General features: G+C 41.1%; 1 protein-coding gene across 1 annotated transcript in view; it reads right to left on the bottom strand.

Moving 5' to 3' along the window:
• Positions 1-14164, bottom strand: part of FAM81B (family with sequence similarity 81 member B) — a 56881-nt gene that overhangs the window by 19548 nt on the left and 23169 nt on the right. The window contains exon 4 of the mRNA XM_005899306.2: positions 9553-9671. Coding sequence (XP_005899368.2) covers positions 9553-9671 — 119 coding nt within the window. The remainder of the gene's footprint in view (positions 1-9552; positions 9672-14164) is intronic.

The raw sequence follows: 14164 nt of genomic DNA, 5'->3' as shown, positions 1-14164 counted from the left end.
ATTCAGATTAGCCATCTTCCCAGAATGTCAGGGAATCCCACCCACTACTCCACTCGAGGCCTCCTTCAGGAGAGAACAGGTTACTTACTGTATTATCACTTTCAATGCACTCATATCTGTGTGAAGGGTAGGACAGAAAGCCCTGTAGGGTTGTGTTTGGTGTATTAATAAATGAGTTACCAGACATCACTTTGAAGTTTGTCCTTTTATCAAGTAACCATTTTGACTGTCATCAAATAACATCTATTAGGAACTATATTTTCATATTGTCACGATAAGTGCTATAAACATTGTTCTGTGGCTGTCAACATTTTCTTTAGGATCCAAAAATGAATTTCTTTTTCTTAATTTTGGTGTCAAATTTGAGCTAAAGGTGAGCTAACCTCTTGAGAAACTTTTTGAAAGGATACCAGATCACTGGTGAGGGGTGGGCAGACTGCCAGGAGGAAAAATCAGGGATTAATCTGATTCAGCATGGAAGTACCTAAGTCAAGGGCAAAAGTCATTTTACACATTTGTGTATACAAACTGTTATTGTCAGAACAGCCTCACTGTTGGTTAGAATATTCTTATGTTGATCCACATTGAGATACCCAAAGGCTACACGGGAATCAAAGGCAATGTGGGAATGGGCTTCCCAGGTGGCGCGAACCTGCCTGCCAATGCAGGAGACATAAGAGAGGGGGGTTCGATCCCTGGGTCAGGAAGACCCTTTGGAGGAGGGCATGGTAACCCACTCCAGGGTTCTTGTCTGGAGAATCCCATGGACAGAGGAGCCTGGCGGGCTACAGTCCATGGGGTCACACAGAGTCAGACATGACTGAAGCGACTTAGCACACAGGGAAATAGCTGTTGCTATCACCGCTGCCAGCCACCTCTCACCCAGCCCACCTGCTGCCTGCTCAGGGGCCACTGGTTTGTCTGTTGTAGGTTCGTGGTTCAGGATTTAGTCAGGTAGATCAGCCTTTGAGTATGGCTTCTACTGCTTCCCAGGTTTGTGATCTGGGACAATTCTCTTAATGTCTGTAAGTTTCAGTTTTCCTTATCTGAGAAAAGTGAAAGTGAAGTCGCTCAGTCGTGTCCCACTCTTTGCAACCCCATGGACTATAGCCTACCAGGTTCCTCTGTCCGTGGGATTTTCCAGGCAAGAATACTGGAGTGGGTTGCCATTTCCTTCTCCAGGAGATCTTCCCAACCCAGGGATTAAACCCGGGTCTCCTGAATTGTAGGCAGATGTTTACCATATGAGCCACCAGGGAAGTCCTGTCTGAGAAAAGGGGTACCAGTGCTGCGCTCCCTGCATGCAGCTGCAGAGTTTGCCCCCTGCAAAATGCCAGGGTGTGCCAGACACATGGGGGTGATGTGAACAGTGTCTCCTGGAATGCTGTATGCTCAGCCTTCCAAACCGTACGTGATTGTCCTGAAGAGTGGTCCTGCATAGGGTTATTTAAGGATAAAAGGAGATTATGAATGCAGAGCGTTTAGCCAGTACCTGGAATGGAGGAAGCACCCACACAAGATCAGCAGTTATTATTTATTTCCTCAGCTTAAGAGTTATCATCTAATTATTTTCACCCCATCCCATTCCTACCCAACGAGCCTAACTCCACCCTGAGGTCAAGGATTAATGGTTTTTCAAGGCTGTACTCCATATTTCAAAAGAAATTTCTCTTTCTCTCCTTTGAAGTGATTTTATTGTTTCTATTAAAATAACAAATTCCTGTTATAAAAAAATTACACACAATACAAAAAAAGAACGAACGAGTGTTAACATCATCCCAAATCCCACTTTTAAGAAATAATCATTGTTAACATTTGGTTAGTATTTCATTCACCATTATAATATGTACACACATCATATATAAACACGTGGAGATAGGAAGAAATAAAATAATTTTAGAATATTCAAATTATATGTATGAGTTTTAGTTAAAAACATTACATTGAATTTTAATTTAATTTAACCTAAGGAAATGTAACTGTAGTGAAAAATGAAGCAGTTGCTCAACTTCAGGTGTGTATGTGTATGTGCGTGTATACATATACACACACCCCCTACTACAAGAGATATTTCTAAAAATGAAGTTATAAAAAGCTATCATAGATTGGAATCATTGTACTTTTTACAACTACCATTTCAAAACTTTATTCTCCGTTGACCCTATGCCAAAGGAAAAGAAATGAGAGAACAAATGTTTATATACTTGCTCTTCCAACAGTTTTTGTTAATGTTTTCCTATTTTAAAAATATCAGATTAAACATTTACAGTGTGTTCTGCCCCTAGAGTTCCCACTCTTTAACCTTCATTCTATATTTAGACTCTATTAGACAGTCATTCTAAAATGTATGCGTTTATTTGGCTGCGCCGAGTCCCAGGCACAGGACGCGGGATCCTTGATTCTCCGTGAGGCACACAAACCCGGACTTGTGGCGTGTGGGATCTCGTTCTCTGGCCAGGGATTGAAGCCGGGCTCTCTGCACTGGGAGTGTGGAATCTTAGCCACTGGACCACCAGGGCAGTCCCAGTGTTTTAAAGCTATAATTCCTTATCTGAGATCCTTATTTTGATTTATTCCTTGGTTGGCCAGATTTTGTCATCCAGAGTTCAAACGGAGGGACCGTTAGCATTGGACTGTTTACATTCTCGAACGCTTGAGAATGCCTGTCTGTTCTACTTGAAAGGTAATTTGGTTAAGAAAACATTATTGAGTCACTTTTCTTTTGTTCAGAACAGGATAGACATTTCTCCCTTCTTACCTGACAGTGTTTGACATGGACAAGTCTGAGATGACCAAGTTTTTTCCTTAATGTGATCTGTTTAGTCTACCTAGATGTCTAACGATTCTTTTTTGCTTTCCTTTCTTCTAGTGATTCTTTCTTTTTGATAATCAATGACTTCAAACCAGGATATCTTGGCTTAATTGGTCTCATATAAATTTTTCTGGTGTTGCAGATTTCCCCTTTGATCTACAGATTCTAATCTCTGTTTCAAGAAATCTTTCTTCTCTTATATCCATATTTTGTTTTCTTCTGAAGAATTTGTTCTTCTTCTTTGGACCTCCTCTTAGTTCTCTGCTGAGTGGAGTCTCTGTTTTCTGCCCTATATATCTTTTCTCCATAACCATTTTTATATGAAAAAGCATTTTCTTTTTGACTTGCTCAGGTTTTTTTTTTTTTAAACTTTACATAATTGTATTAGTTTTGCCAAATATCAAAATGAATCCGCCACAGGTTGTTTTCAGTTGTATGTATTCTCTTGGGGAGGGGCTTCTAAAGTAGATTGAATCTCTGTAATATTTAATTTTTTTCTTTCTCCTATCCCTGAGCAATTCTGGTTTATCTGTTTCCTTTTGCTATGGCTGCAGTCCATGGGATCTCGAAGAGTTGGACACGACTGAACGACTTCACTTTCACTTCTCATTTTCATGCACTGGAGAAGGAAATGGCAGCCCACTCCAGTATTCTTGTCTGGAGAATCCCAGGGACGGGGGAGCCTGGTGGGCTGCCGTTTATGGGGTCGCACAGAGTCGGACACGACTGAAGTGACTTAGCAGCAGCAATCTCTTTTTTGGGGAAAACCTTTTTATTGCTTATTTTTAATCAAAGTAAAACATGTTTGTAGTTTGAAAGTCAATAATAATGAGAAGGCTAAGAACACACCGCAGTGATTCCTGGCTCCGTCTCTCCCTGTGTCTCTTAGTTCCTCTCCCTGGAGGCAAGTGCCTGCCTTCACCCACTCTCAGAGGTGCCCGGTGCAGTCCACCCTAGGCCTGTGAGCATTCCGTGGGGACGAAACCAGGTCATCCTCGGCTTATTCCAGGGCTTGAAAATCAGTCTCACTTCTGCTAAATCAGCTTCCGAATGTGTACCTTCCAGGTTCCAGCATTTCTAGGCTGATGTTCCCTGTCTTTGTGGGCTTATGTTTTAAAGAGAAAAATATTTTTTTATTTAGGCTTTTGGAAGGAGCAAAATTATGTGTGACAGTTCAATCAGCAATCTTTTTCTTTTGCTTTTCATGAATTCTTGGAAACCAGGAGTTTCCAAGAATTCAAGAATCCAAGTTTCAAACTTGGATTTGAACTGTTCCTGTATTTTTTTGGGATAATTCCTGTCTTGAGGTGAATTCATCAGCCTTGTGCTTTTATCCATCTGTCTATCCATCCATCTCTCCCTGGATGGTGGTGGTGGTGGCTTTCACACACAGATTCTTCGTAACTCCCACTCTCCCATCTTCTGTGGTCCTGGCCACCCACCGATCAGTGATGGTGTGTTTCGTGGGGAAGTAGCCCAGCTCCTCTACTCTGCCTCGTCGATATCAAGTCTGTTGCTTCTTTAGGCCCAGGGAAGGGGTGCATCTCCCCATTCTGTCCTCGAAAACCAGATCAGTGTATCTCACAGCACATCATCATCATGGATTCTTCAACGTGATACTATCAACTCTTCTCCCTCTTCAGCCGGTTGCACCTCAGTCAGTTTCTCTTAGGCGTAAACTGATAAGAAGTGGGGGGTGGATCCCAGATGATAAATGTCATGAGTGCCTCTTCGGCTCCACCGTCTCTGCTATTCTGTGCTGCTGCCTTGAATTCTCAAGGATATTTCCTATTTCTCCTGTGACTCACTCCATCCCCTAGGTTAATACTCCTCTATTCAACAGATTTGATCTGTGCCTTTGGGGGTGACGCCTCTTGATTTGGAGGAAATCATGATATTTTGGGTCTGAGGAGGATACTCGGTCCACACATCTCTGTCTGGTACGCGTGCTCTGTTTGTTGTTAGTGGTTGCAGCAACTTCCATGTTGTGTTAAAGGTGACATTTTTGTTTTCCTTTTTTTATTTTTACTGGCATGGAGATGTCTCAGGTGAGGAGAGTGGAGTAAAAATATCTTTAACAAGAAGTCCTCACTCTTTTTCAAAGGTTGACAGTATCCAAATAATATCATTAGTGCCTCTTCAAAGGACATGTCTTATGCTTGTAATTGTACATCAACACAATTTAGTTATTTTGTATGCAGATTTGAAATGTGAAAGCTGAGCGCCAAAGAATTGATGCTTTTGAATGAAGTGTTGGAGAAGACTCTTGAGAGTCCCTTGGACTGCAAAGAGATCCAACCAGTCAATCTTAAAGGAAATTTGTCCTGAATATTCATTGGAAGGGCTGATGCTGAAGCTGAAACTCCAATACTTTGGCCAGCTGATGTGAAGAACTGATTCATTGGAAAAGACCCTGATGCTGGATTTTGGAGGCAGCAGGAGGAGAAGGGGATGACAGAGGATGAGATGGTTGGATGACATCATGGACTCGATGGACATGAGTTTGAGCAAACTCTGGGAGCTGGATGGGCAGGGAAGCCTGGTGTGCTGCAGTCCATGGGGTTGCAAAGAGTCGGACACGACTGAGCAACTGAACTGAACTGATAGGCAGATTTGCCTTGGGGTCCCAAATAGTCAAATATGGATAGAGGGTTGGTCTGCTCTGGCTGCTTCTAGAGCCATCATACATGGCTGTATGGCTGCCCTTCACATGCTGGCCTTTTTCTTTTTTGCATATGAGGCTAATCTATCAAATAGAGTGCTGCTGCTGCTGCTGCTGCTAAGTCGCTTCAGTAGTGTCTGACTCTGTGCGACCCCATAGATGGCAGCTCACCAGGCTTCCCCATCCCTGGGATTCTCCAGGCAAGAACACTGGAGTGGGTTGCCATTTCCTTCTCCAATGCATGAAAGTGAAAAGTGAAAGTGAAGTTGCTCATTCGTATCTGACTCCTAGCAACCCCATGGACTGCAGCCTACCAGGCTTCGCAGTCCATGGGATTTTCCAGGCAAGAGTCCTGGAGTGGGGTGCCATTGCAAGGTGTCAAAATCAGGCAGACAACTTTGAGAACCTCATCTCATTGGAAGTACTTGCTTTTAAACTGCCACTATATTGGAGAGGGAAATAAGGTATAAAATTCAAAAGCACATAGTTGTTATCAAATATTGAGTTTGATTCATGAAGCAGTAAAAGGTTTGCTAGGACTTATGTTAAAATAATCAACTTAGTTCACTCATGCCAAGATGCTAATTGGAATTAAGATCAACATATGTAGAAGGAAAGTAATTATTCTGCCTCAGCTGGTCCGTGGGTCACTTGCCTGCAAAAATATGGAAAAGAAAAAGAGGAATAGTGAATTTGAATCTCCTGGCTTTTAGCCAGATTCTGTTTCAAATCACTAGATTCAAGAAATAATCATAAAAGGAAGACATTTTAAGGAAAAATAATACCTTTTCCTAAAATCACTGCTTCACATTAAAGGGGAAGTAAGTCAGCGATCAGAGAGCAAGACAAAGGACTAGGAGGCTCTTGCTTTTTCCCTCCTCCCTCAGATGCACCAAATAAACAGCAGAATTCTGATCCAGTCCCTCTGGGGAAAATCCAGAAGCTAGTTTAGAGGCTCTTACACATCAGGCAACTAAGAAAATACCCACATCAAAAAGAGTCAAAAAAGTTGAGATACACACACACCACATACCCCATCCCTGGTTCAGCACCTTACAGCTGGGAGGGAACCACCAAATCCCAGATTCTCCCTGGGGAATGAAGTGTGTCTAGCCACTATCCAAGAAACTGGCTCCCAAATCGCCTAACTCTGAGAGCCGGGGGAGTGCATCTGTGAGTCCCTTGGGTCCACAGAAAAGCAAGTGGTTTTAAATGGGCACATGGTTTTAGAAATGGGCAAAACCCTGACTAGATATTTGTCCAAAGATAAGAGACAGATGGCCAACAGGTACATGAAAGGGAGCTCTATGTTACGAATCATCGGGGAAATGCCAATCAAAGCCATGCGATGTCACCTCATCCCTGTTAAGATGAGTATTATATAAAGTATTGGTGCAGATGTGGAGAGAAGGGAATCCTTCCACACTGTTAGCAGGAGTGTCAATTGGTATAGCCGTTATATAACATAGTATGGAGACTCTTTGAAAAGTTAAAGATAGAACTGTCATCTGGAAATCCCCCTACTGGATATGTATCCAAAGGAAATGAATACATGGAAGAAATATATCCTCTCATGTTAACTGCAGCAATATTCACAATAAACAAGATACGGAAACAACCTAAGAGTGTGTGTGTGTGTGTGTGTGTGTGTGAGTGAGTGTGAGTCTCTCAGTCTTGTCTGTCTCTTTGCGACCCTATGTATCCACCAGGTTCCTCTGTCCATGGGATTGTCCAGGCAAGAATACTGGAGTGGGTTGCCATTTAGGGATGAATAAATAAATCGTGATATACATGGAGTCACAAAATTTTTAGCCTCAAAGAAGGAGGAGACTTTGCCATTTATGACAACATGTATACAATCTGCAGGACATTATGTCAAGTGAAATATGCTAGACACAGGAAGAAAAAAGTTGCATGATCTTATTTATATGTGGAATCTAAAAAACCAGGGGCTTCCCAGGTGGCGCTAGTGGTAAAGAATCTGCCTCCCAATGCAGGAGATGTAAGACACGGGGGTTTGATCCCTGTGTAGGGAAGATGCCCTGGAGGAGGGCATGGCAACCCACTCCCATATTCTTGCCTGGAATAGTGTTACCAGTGCACCACCAAATTGAACCAGATTCCAAGTTTGATTCAAAAGAGATTTTGATTCTTATCTTCTTTGTAAAATCATGGCACTTCTAGGGAGAGTGGTGGGTGGTTTTATTATCTTGCTTCATCATTTACCCAAATATTGTGAAAATTCTATTTATCAAATGTTATATAAAAGTATATATAATCTTATGTATTTTAGAAGTATAAAGTATATATACACATAACCTTGTATATGTGTGTATATTTGTATGTATATAGTACCTATGTGTGTACACACACTCACACAAACACACACACGTACTAATCCTGTAGACCCTGTTTTCCTCATGTCTGTTACCTGCTCTGGACTTGCATGGCAGAGTTTTAATTTAGACCCCTAAAGTAAAACTTCTCACCTTGATTGCTTCAATAGGCTTCCTTTCATCTTCATATATTATTTCTGTACTCTACCAATTCAGCTACTACCAAAAGGTTAGTGAATGTCATCCCCTTACTTAAAATCATCCCATGGCTATTTATAACCTTTTACATAAAGTTCAAAAACTTTTTACTTTGACCAAAGATCCCTCATCATCCAACTTTGGATCATTTCTCTAGCTTCATCTCCCAATCTCCCTGCTGCTGCTGCTGCTGCTGCGTCGCTTCAGTCGTGTCCGACTCTGTGTGACCCCATAGACGGCAGCCCACCAGGCTCCCCCGTCCCTGGGATTCTCCAGGCAAGAACACTGGAGTGGGTTGCCATTTCCTTCTCCAGTGCAGGAAAATGAAAAGTGAAAGGGAAGTTGCTCAGTCGTGTCCTACTCTTAGCGACCCCATGGACTGCAGCCTACCAGTCTTGTCTGTCTCTTTGGGATTTTCCGTCCATGGGATTTTCCAGGCAAGAGTGCTGGAGTGGGGTGCCATTGCCTTCTCCGCCCAATCTCACATCTCTCCCTAAATACCACAACTAAAATAGCACCCTCACAGGGAAGCCCTGAACACGTCACAGTAATTTATCCCACAGTTCCTTTGCACACATCATTCCTCCTATGTGAAGTACATTTCCTATCCCTGTCTGGTAAACTGCTACAGTCTTTCAAAACTCATCTCAAGTGTCACCTCCTCCAGGAAGCCATTTTTATGTTCCAATCTGATTTGCATGTTTCCATGGCACCCAAGGCTTTCATTACAGCACTCACCTTATTGCTTATGTTTTCCCAGGTAGACTAAATTTATAGGAAGACAATCATGTTGCTGAACCCTTGCATTGTAGACCACTGCCTGGCATTGGTGAGTGTTTGGTACATTTTTTACTGAATTGAATGGACAGATACCCTAGGAGAGGTTTGTCTTAGGCATTAATCACCTGATTATTCAGAGTAGATTAATGAGATGAAAGTGGGGGTGTTTCTGGAGAGAGGAGTGAGGTGCTGGAAGGAGACAGAGAGATGGAAAGGTGTCCATGGTCAGCCACTCATGGCTCATCTTTGATGTGTCAACCAGAATGGTCCTGCCATGGTCAATACCTACAAATTTTTGCTGAGCTGTGCACCATGAATTTTTTCAGCCTCATATAAAAAAATCATTCAAAATGTTATTCCCTTAACCATTAAATCCCTTTTGCTAGGCTTTTATATGCAATTCTTATATATCTTAAATATTTCAATCATTAGAATTTGAGACATCTGGGGATTCTGTATGCAGTTTTAAGGGCATGTCTTTGTATATAGATGTTGGCCTTTGGACAGCTGAGGGGCTGTAAAGACAAGACTTGTCATAGATGAAACCAAACTAGGCATCCTGTATAAGAGGTTCTTTATAGAACCCTTGGATCTCACAGGTAGCATGAGACTTTCAAATTTCATGATACACTTTCTCAGTTGCTATCTTATCATTTAGCTTTAAGACAATATTCTGTTTTCTACAATATAGAACTTATTTAGGGATGAGAATTCAGTGGCCAAAACTGACTGCTAAGTATTAGTTAGCAGTCTCACCTTCTCACCTGGCTACTCTTCCTCGGAGATCTCCAACTCCTTGAAGGTGTTTGTTGCTTAGGTCCTGTACTGCGAAATTAGTTCCTGTGGCCACCAGATCCCGAGCTTTTATTTGTTCTTCTATCATCTGCAATATTTGAGTTAAAGTTCCAATTAATTTCCCATCACACATGATAAGAAAATATCATTTAAAGTAGAGGTTACAAACTGAGTGCATTTCCCTTCTTAGGCTGATAGTGCAAATGAGTGAGAGTCTTGTGTTGGAAGCCATCCCCACTATATCCGAGGGAGGCAGTGATGGCTTGAGTGCTGCTGACAGTTGCCAGGTGGCACAATGGTTCAACAGTGTCTCAACAGAAGCTGGAAATCCAGATTTTATGTTAAATTGCTGAATTTTAAAATATTGACATTTTATTCAAATTCTTTATAAATACCATATGGGTCAAGCCAAACTTATTTACTGTGCTGTGTGGACGTGACCATCCTTGACTTAAAAACTTTTCACAAAAACCTTTTTCAGAATTGGTAGTCAAGTTTAGAAAAAGGGACCTTTCATATGGGATTAGGCAAGGCCCTTTATAGATTGAATTGGAACCATAACGAAGCTAATACAACTAATGAGCAAATCTGAATAAAACTGTTTCACTTACATGGAGTGGAAAAGGTTTATTGTTTTAGATTTTTTAAGAGAACATGAGGAATTTATGGCTTGAATGTATTCAGATTTTGCCTTGAGTATCCATCGTCATGTCTTCATTATGTTTTAGTGTTCTGAAATGAATCTGACTACCCTATTCCACCAGCTAGGTGGTCCCCCAAACAGTGGGTTTTAATTTTTGGCACTCATACGTAAAAAATAAGTTTTTTGCTTGTCCATAGAAGAAAATTATATCTCGGTTAATATTCAAACAAATACCAGTGTAAAGTTAAGACATATAAAATGTAATATATATTTATTCAGAAAAGTGTTGAGAGAATAGACTTTTTGAAGCACAGACAACTTTTTGGTTTGGGGGAACAAAAAAGGTTAGTTACTAGATGTTACCAAGGTCTGAACCATGTTAAATTTATGATTATGAATGTTTGGGGGAAAAGAAGGATTTTTATAGGAAATGAATTATGAACATTTCAAAGACTAAGTACAGAATCTTGCCCGTTTGCAAACTGGCAGATTGAGACAAGCCAAGAGCAAATATAGCTTTAGCTGAAGACATACAAGTGTCAAGAATACTAGCTAGAGGTTATTTTTTGTTTTTGTGTTTTGGCTTGTTTATTTTTGCATACCTGTAGGTGTTTAGTTCATTCAGGCCACCATGACAAAAAACTACAGACTAAGAAGCTTATATGACAACAGGGATCTATTTCTCACAGTTCTGGAAGCTGGAAGTGCCTGCATGGTTGGGTTCTGGGGAGAGCCCTCTTCTGGGCTGCAGACTGCTGACTTCTTGCTTCATCTTCACATAGTGGAAAGGGGCCAGGAAGTGCTGTGAGGTCTCTCTTATGAGGGCACTAATATGCTTTTTGAGGACTCCACTTTCATGACCCAAGTTCCTCCTAATACCGTCACGTTGGACATTAGGATTTCACATGTGAATTTTGGTGGGGATACAAACATTCAGATTCTAACAGTAGGTGTAGTTTTACTTTGTTTTGGTAAAGAATAGTGATAAAAGAGAACTTGCCCTATTAAATAGTAAAACATTTTGAAATGAGTGCAGCTAAATAACTGTGCCTCGCTAAATTGATCATTGTAATTTAGTGAAGATTTTGGTAAATGTAAGAAAGAAATATGCCATATATCAGACTCAAAGTCACTGAGGAAGGAATTTCACACACGCTGTTAAGATTTCTGGTTACTTATTCAGAAAGCAGGGCTTCCCAGGTGGTACTAGTCGTAAAGATGCCTGCCAGTGCAGAAGTCATAAGAGACTCGGGTTTGATCCCTGGGTCAGGAAGATCCCCTGGAGGAGGGCATGGCAACCCACCCCAGTATTCTTGCCTGGAGAATTCCATGGACAGAGGAGCCTGGCAGGTTATAGTCCGTAGGATGGCTAAGAGTCGGACACAACTGAAGTGACTCAGCAAGCATGCATGCACTCAGCAAACAATCAGTTTTAGATCTATACCTCACATCATACATGAATATATAGAGATTTTAGAAAAAAGTAGATTTAAAATATTTAAAAAGTTAAGCCATAAAACTGACAGATAATGGAGGAGATTATTTTATCTCTGAAATTTCTGTTCTTAAAAGTAATGTGGGACATCAAACAGCACAATCTTGGAATATTAAACCTTATTGTAAAGTAAAAATAAATAAATAAAAATGAAAAAAATAAGAGATCTTGGAAGTAAAAATAATTTTTATTAAAGTTCATTATAAACACTTGGAGTAACAGGCAAATTTGGCCTTGGAATATGGAATGAAGCAGGGCAAAGACTAATAGAGTTTTGCCAAGAAAATGCACTGGTCATAACAAACACCCTCTTCCAACAACACAAGAGAAGACTTCTATACATGGACATCACCAGATGGTCAACACCAAAATCAGATTGATTATATTCTTTGCAGCCAAAGATGGAGATGCTCTATACAGTCAGCAAAAACAAGACCAGGAGCTGACTGTGGCTCAGACCATGAACTCCTTATTGCCAAATTCAGACTTAGATTGAAGAAAGTAGGGAAAACCACTATACCATTCAGGTATGACCTAAATCAAATCCCTTATGATTATACAGTGGAAGTGAGAAATAGATTTAAGGGCCTAGATCTGATAGATAGAGTGCCTGATGAGCTATGGAATGAGGTTTGTGACATTGTACAGGAGACAGGGATCAAGACCATTCATTCCCATGGAAAAGAAATGCAAAAAAGCAAAATGGCTGTCTGGGGAGGCCTTACAAATAGCTGTGAAAAGAAGAGAAGTGAAAAACAAAGGAGAAAAGGAAAGATATAAACATCTGAATGCAGAGTTCCAAAGAATAGCAAGAAGAGATAAGAAAGCCTTCTTCAGCGGTCAATGCAAAGAAATAGAGGAAAACAACAGAATGGGAAGACTAGGGATCTCTTCAAGAAAATCAGAGATACCAAAGGAACATTTCATGCAAAGATGGGCTCGATAAAGGACAGAAATGGTATGGACCTAACAGAAGCAGAAGATATTAAGAAGAGATGGCAAGAATACACAGAAGAACTGTACAAAAAAGATCTTCACGACCCAGATAATCACGATGGTGTGATCACTGACCTAGAGCCAGACATCCTGGAATGTGAAGTCAAGTGGGCCTTAGAAAACATCACTATGAACAAAGCTAGTGGAGGTGATGGAATTCCAGTTGAGCTATTTCAAATCCTGAAAGATGATGCTGTGAAAGTGCTGCACTCAATATGCCAGCAAATTTGGAAAACTCAGCAGTGGCCACAGGATTGGAAAAGGTCAGTTTTCATTCCAATCCCAAAGAAAGGCAATGCCAAAGAATGCTCAAACTACTGCACAATTGCACTCATCTCACACGCTAGTAAAGTAATGCTCAAAATTCTCCAAGCCAGGCTTTAGCAATATGTGAACCGTGAACTTCCTGATGTTCAAGCTGGTTTTAGAAAAGGCAGAGGAACCAGAGATCAAATTGCCAACATCCGCTGGATCATGGAAAAAGCAAGAGAGTTCCAGAAAAGTATCTATTTTTGCTTTATTGACTATGCCAAAGCCTTTGACTGTGTGGATCACAATAAACTGTGGAAAATTCTGAAAGAGATGGGAATACCAGACCACCTGACCTGCCTCTTGAGAAATTTGTATGCAGGTCAGGAAGCAACAGTTAGAACTGGACATGGAACAACAGACTGGTTCCAAATAGGAAAAGGAGTTCGTCAAGGCTGTATATTGTCACCCTATTTATTTAACTTCTATGCAGAATACATCATGAGAAACGCTGGACTGGAAGAAACACAAGCTGGAATCAAGATTGCCAGGAGAAATATCAATAACCTCAGATATGCAGATGACACCACCCTTATGGCAGAAAGTAAAGAGGAACTAAAAAGCCTCTTGATGAAAGTGAAAGTGGAGAGTGAAAAAGTTGGCTTAAAGCTCAACATTCAGAAAACGAAGATCATGGCATCCGGTCCCATCACTTCATGGGAAATAGATGTGGAAATAGTGTCAGACTTTATTTTTCTGGGCTCCAAAATCACTACAGATGGTGACTGCAGCCATGAAATTAAAAGACACTTACTCCTTGGAAGGAAAGTTATGACCAACCTAGATAGCATATTCAAAAGCAGAGACATTACTTTGCCAACAAAGGTTCATCTAGTCAAGGCTATGGTTTTTCCTGTGGTCATGCATGGATGTGAGGAGTTGAACTGTGAAGAAGGCTGAGCGCCGAAGAATTGATGCTTTTGAACTGTGGTGTTGGAGAAGACTCTTGAGAGTCCCTTGGACTGCAAGGAGATCCAACCCGTCCATTCTGAAGGAGATCAGCCCTGGGATTTCTTTGGAAGGAATGATGCTAAAGCTGAAACTCCAGTACTTTGGCCACCTCATGCGAAGAGTTGATTCATTGGAAAAGACTCTGATGCTGGGAGGGATTGGGGGCAAGAGGAGAAGGGGACGACAG

Source organism: Bos mutus, chromosome 7 (assembly GCF_027580195.1).
Source record: "Bos mutus isolate GX-2022 chromosome 7, NWIPB_WYAK_1.1, whole genome shotgun sequence".
NCBI lineage: Eukaryota > Metazoa > Chordata > Mammalia > Artiodactyla > Bovidae > Bos > Bos mutus.
Note: the sequence above shows the minus strand (reverse complement) of the source record. Positions and strands in the feature narration are given on the sequence as shown.